The sequence below is a fragment of the Stegastes partitus genome, unplaced genomic scaffold (assembly GCF_000690725.1).
Source record: "Stegastes partitus isolate 25-593 unplaced genomic scaffold, Stegastes_partitus-1.0.2 Scaffold199, whole genome shotgun sequence".
Lineage (NCBI taxonomy): Eukaryota > Metazoa > Chordata > Actinopteri > Pomacentridae > Stegastes > Stegastes partitus.
This window is the reverse complement of record NW_007577930.1, coordinates 360,438-366,331: the sequence shown is the minus strand read 5'-3', so window position 1 is coordinate 366,331 and position 5,894 is coordinate 360,438. Positions and strand designations below refer to the sequence as shown.

General features: G+C 41.6%; 1 protein-coding gene across 2 annotated transcripts in view; it reads left to right on the top strand.

Annotated features, from left to right (window-relative positions):
• The window catches only part of adamts15b (ADAM metallopeptidase with thrombospondin type 1 motif, 15b), a 31,766-nt gene extending 26,073 nt beyond the window's left edge, over positions 1 to 5,693 (top strand). For both annotated transcript variants that reach the window (XM_008280560.1, XM_008280559.1), the window contains one exon: positions 1,132 to 5,693. In XM_008280560.1, coding sequence (XP_008278782.1) covers positions 1,132 to 1,909 — 778 coding nt within the window. In that variant the 3' untranslated portion in view covers positions 1,910 to 5,693. The remainder of the gene's footprint in view (positions 1 to 1,131) is intronic.
• The last annotated feature ends 201 nt before the right edge of the window (positions 5,694 to 5,894 follow it).

The following is a 5,894-nucleotide window of genomic DNA, read 5'->3' as shown; positions in this document are numbered from 1 at the left end:
TGCACTAAACCAATTCTAAGTCAACTTACTGGCCTAAATAAAAGATCAACTGGTTATGAGTTGACCCCAACTCTTCTAACATGTGTTTTTGAGAAAAATACTTTCTGAGGAAAGGAAAGACTCATCTGGCCAGAAAATGTTCCCCCGAGATACCATTAGTCTAAGAGAGTCCTCATCCTTGAAGCCTTTTTATTATTCCTATAAGTTAAACATGACATTTGATACATGTAAAAGCCTCATTTGTGTGTCGTGTCCATCAGTCACAGACTGATTGTCTCTCCTGACAGGCTCTTAAAGCTCAGAACCGCTTTCTCTGACAGTTACCACTTTTCAGACTGTCTTTTTGAAATCATCATCTGTGACAGCCATGTTTCTTGGCTGTTTGAATTCGCTTCTCACTGTTTCGTTGCTGCAGTGAAGATGTCTGGAGATGCTATGAAGTCATTTTCAGTCGTCATGAATTTCAACACTTAGAGCAACATTAAAGCTACAAACAACCCATGATGCAACACTCTTAGTATCCAAGTGTTACGCTGGTGTTCTCTCTCTTCAAAAACAACATCTGATGTTGTAAAAGCACAATTGTTTAGTCCTCAAATATAAGCTTAACCCCACATTTTCAGACTTTTTTCAAAAGCAATGTTCTTATTCAGAAATGCTTTAAAGAAATTATAAGCAGACAAAAATTTAAGCCGACCCGCCTCTTGCATTGATGATGAATGATTTGAGTCCAAGATGTATCCAACCAATCTTTTATCAAATACTGGAACCAAGGCAGGTGGAAGCAAACAAAACACTGTGGTTTTAGTAAGCACTTGGCTCATGATGTGTTGGTTGTTAACTTGCGAACTGACAAGATACAACACAGTTTATGTCTTTATAGTATGCAAATGTAGGCTGAACCAATTTCTGTACTTGCATCACAAATGTTCTTGTTATATCTCAGGTATTTGGATTTATGGGAAGCATGAGCTTAATTTCCATCATTACAAGCACCATTTGTGAGACTCTCTAGATTTCTTTGTATTAATTGTGTTTCAGTAATGCTACTACAGCACATTTAAAGTCTGTTGTACAAAAAATGATTCGATAGCATCATTAATATTTGACATCTCCGCTCTTCCTCTTTAGTCATGGCTACAACTTTGTGGTGATGCTACCTGTCGGAGCTTCCAACGTTGACATCCGTCAGCGTGGCTACCGAGGAATGGTCAGTGATGAAAACTACTTAGCCGTGAAGAATCGTCATGGCAAGTACCTCCTGAATGGGAACTACGTGGTGTCAGCTGTGGAGCGTGACCTGCTGGTGAAGGGCAGTCTGCTGCGGTACAGCGGTACTTCCACATCTGTGGAGATCCTTCAGGCCACCAGACCCCTCCAGGAGCCTCTGACCGTAGAGGTGCTGTCTGTTGGGAAGATGACCCCTCCCAGAGTACGCTACTCCTTCTACATCTCTAAGGAGAGCAAGGAAGAAAAGACTCTGCGGAAAGAAGAGAAAAGCAACAAAGCACAGAACAGTGTCTTGGCTGATAGCAACAAGATCGAAGCTAAGAAGCAGGCAATGGGTAAGAGGCCTGTCAGTCACTGGGTGACAGGAGGATGGGATTCATGCACAGTGACTTGTGGGAATGGTCTGCAGAAGAGGCTGGTACAGTGCCAGAGCATGGAGGGACGTCCTGCAGCAGACTGTGACAGTGCTGACAGGCCTGTAGCAGTGAGAGCATGTGGGGATCCCTGTCCCATGTGGGATGTCGGGACCTGGTCTCACTGCTCCAAGTCCTGTGGAAGGGGCTTTAAAAGGCGGCCGGTGCGCTGTATGACTGAAAATGGTCTGAATCTGCCCAGAGACCACTGCTCTGGAAGGAGGAAGCCTCAGGAGCTGGACCTGTGCAACCTGAAGCCATGTTAGAGCAGGAAAAGACACAGACGGTGGACTTAACTTTGGGAGTCAAAGTGAACATTTGACACAAACCTTAATGATACCACGACTGTGTTGGGTGCAAACACTCTCACACAGCCTGACTGGGTCTGAAGGGGTGTCTGTGACACTGCAGAAAGGAGACAGAGAGGGTCTTCCTCCATTGTCTGAAAAGACAGATATCTGCTTACACAAAACAAAAGAAGGAAAACTGTCTTCTTGTGAACTGTCAAACCATCTGTGGCAGGTTTGACTTGTCTACCTCTACCAGGACTGATGACGATGCCTGTGTTATACAGTGGCCCTTTTCAGACATGAAAGACGCAACATAGCTGCTTCGTCTGGCTGTTAAAGTGATGGCCTTCAAAAAATGTTTCTTACAGCTTTATTCAGACATGTCAAGACTGTTACGGAAACACCCACACAAACACGCACACGCAAGATTTGGCATGCAACACACAAGACTAGACAGTACAGGATGTTATGTATAATGTATGAGACCCCTATGGTTCTGTTAAGCTGCCTAGTTATCTCGTCCTAGTGCTCATCCAGTTATGACCAAACATTTAATTTGCCTTCAGAATGAAAAGGGATACACATCTGACAGGAGCTACAGAGTAAGAGAGGAGAAGGATGCAGAGACAGTGATCACACATACATAATGTTTATGTATAACCACAAAGGATGAAATTTCAAGGCAAGGACATGAACGTTTGTGAGATTCAACCTCAACACTTGCGCTGTGCTGATGCCTCACCTGTGAACTGACATTCTTCTCATGTCACTGACAAACTGATCAAAATGTGAAAACACAGTACTGTATCTGTCACATTCAAGGCCAGACTGGTCCATGCAGTTTCTACATGTCTTTTCTTTTATCCATTGTTCTTGCTTCTGTGATATTAGTACTCAATGACCAAACCAGTCAGATCAGCTTTACATCTCCCTCAATCAACAATATATCCTCTGCACATGATACAATCCTTACAGATTAGAATAAAATCAAAGCATTCCTGAAACAATGACCAAAAACTTACGAATATTTTTAATATTAGGAAAATTAGTTTAGTTCAAGCTAAGCTGCTAGCATATTCTATACAGTGAATGTAGTCTGGTTGTACGGTGCAGTCGTAATGTGTTTGTGTCTGTTCGATGTAAAGTAAACCAACCAACGCTCAGCTGTTTGTTCTATGTTGCCAAAGAGTTTTAAACCTTACACAAAGCCTTAGTACAGTGAGAGACCCCTCAGTGCATGAGCCGGACAGAAGCACAGCTTGCGCAAAGTACCCTCATAGTTCATTTTTGTTTTCACTGACAAACCCTTACCTCAGGAGGCTAAAAATCAGGATGTAAACAGATGAAATAATTCAGATCAATTCATGGTATTCGCACAACCAATTTTGGACCTTGAAGGACTGAAGGCGCAGCGAACGCCACTATGGTTTTATTTATACTACTATAGGTACTGGTTGGTATACTTGTTGAAATTAAAAAAGTTCCTTCAGCTCTGTGCTATCTGCATTTCCCTGCAGTCCAAAGCTCTTTAGATTAGACAAGTTTGTCAGCGAGAATCAAAAAGTATCACCTGTTATACGTTGTTATTGTACGCGTCGATACGAAATGCTGACGGCCTCAACTAAATTTTAAAGTAAACCGTCAATGTGGATCGCAGCCTTAAATTTCACTGTCATCTCTGGAGATGTGGCCTGAGTCTGGGCTTGATAGTTGGATCCTCTACTGTGGGAATTCTTCTGTAGCTCCATTTTGTTTTGACAAAACATAATGGGTTCCGAACTCCTGGATACCATTGCCCTAAGACGAATAAATAAAGTGATGTCGAACTGAAACATTTAGGTCTCAAGCCGTTCCCCAACAGTTCCTCTCCTTTTGGAAGGTCTTCTTGAAACTTTATTTAGTTCCTGGTTCCGTAGAAGATTCTACAGGCCCGTTTATGGTTTCCATGCCCATGTCCACAGACATTTGCGGCCTCAAACCTGGACAGTGTTTCTATACATACACGCTTGAATTGGGAATATTGGCATGTATGCATTCCAAAATATGATGGCAACCTCCTGACAGGAAGATAAACTACTTTGCTTATGCTCAGAGGACAAAGCCAAAAAGAGAAAACTGTGTGTGCAATCACTTAACACGAATGTGGAATATAGTACATCATGCCATATGTATGGTGTAAGAAAGGAGTGTCCTGCTGTGCAGACGATACGCATATTTAAATTTTGGCCTTCACACAAACATCCGCAGAGCCGTCTGGTCACTGGAAGATGACGCAATTCACAACACGCAGACCTCTGCAGACCCTTGTGGACATATGGATGTGGAAACCATAACTGGCCTTCAGTCTCCAGGAAAGTTGCTGTGATGGAAACACAGCTCATCCCTGCAGCATATACTGCCACTCTACTGAATATCCATATGCTGAAGTGGATATATCTCTGACCAGAGTTAGGGAGATAAAAACCAAAGGCAGGACATTAAAACAGCTGGAGAGGTAAAAACCAGACAAAGCGACTACACTATATAGTAACAGTGGAAATAGAAAAATATGAAGATACAGAAAAGCACAGGATAGAATTGAAAGGATGAAAACATTTTCAAGTAGCAAAAATAACTTGTATAGAAGGCCATCCCAAAAATGTAAAAAAAAATAATAATAATAAGGAAATTTATGGGTTATTGAGAAGCCATAAAGAAAACTGCTTTAGCTGAGCAGAACAACAAAGGTTTGATGACCCGTCATTTCTTCGAGTGAGGTGTTAGATGCTTGTTTCTACTCATGCTCTGCACCACACAAGGCCTCATATGTATTGTTATTAATAGTACTTTAAAATTAGTTCCTCGAAGATATTGGCAGTTAGTGCAATGAGGCCGTGATTAGACTGATATGTGACAAACACTGCTCTGGGTCTGGAGTCTGCAAAAGTTCTGTACAGTACCCTCCTCAAAGCCCCGTGAATACAGGGGTGCATTGTACTCCAAAGATGTGTTTTTTGAAAGAAATGATTTCAGTTGGCCTTCAGTAGTCTAAAAACAGTTCAGATTAGCTGTGTTGCTCTGGGTAAAATGCTTGTTGACTAGTGGCATTTCCTCATCCGTCATGCTTCTGTCCGCCTGCATGGCTGCTCCACCACCTCTAGCCCTTAATGAGAACACATAATGCTTACATTGTGGTTTTTTTTTGTCGAGCTCATGCATCACGTCAGCCTATCGTTATAATGTCAGCCAAAATTTGTTTTGTTTTTTTCATCCATGGTGAAATGAAAGGGAAAGTCCACCCTAAAATATGTATCACCAAATGACTATAGGTGTACATTCCATCCTGATGTTCCACTCAGCTTTAGTAGGTGTAGTTTGACACAAACCTGACCCACAGTTGTAAAATATTTGGTAGGAAAGTCCAGTTTTGTTGTCACACTCTGAGGTTTGAAGTCTCGGAGCATTTGTCTGGACTCAGAGTTACGCAATTTCAACAATCAGATAAATCTGTCAAACATCACAGAACATTAGCATCCAAAAGTTGCATTGTCCTCGATAGACTCAGCCCCAGCATGTCCTTTAACAGAACATTCATTTCACTTTGTCTTACGGTTCAGAGGGACCAGTTACACCATCTAAAAGGTGGTAATGTAGAGTTTTTTTTTCTTTTACATCATGTACAGATGTTATTTTTTATCATTTGTCTTTTGTATTGTATACTATGTATACATTCATCTAGCTGTATAAAATAAAGTATATATATATATATAAAACAATGAAACCATGTGCTGACTCGTGATTGAAGGTTTTCAGGTGTTCCACAGATATTCTACATGAAGTCACTGAGGAGATATTACTTTGCTATCCTCCATCTTTGGGTGGACGGCTCTTGAGAGTCTCCTATTGCTCCAGCAGTATCTGTTACATCAGATTTCTGCTGCGCCACGCAGTCTTCCATCACACGAGACAGTCTTGATACCTA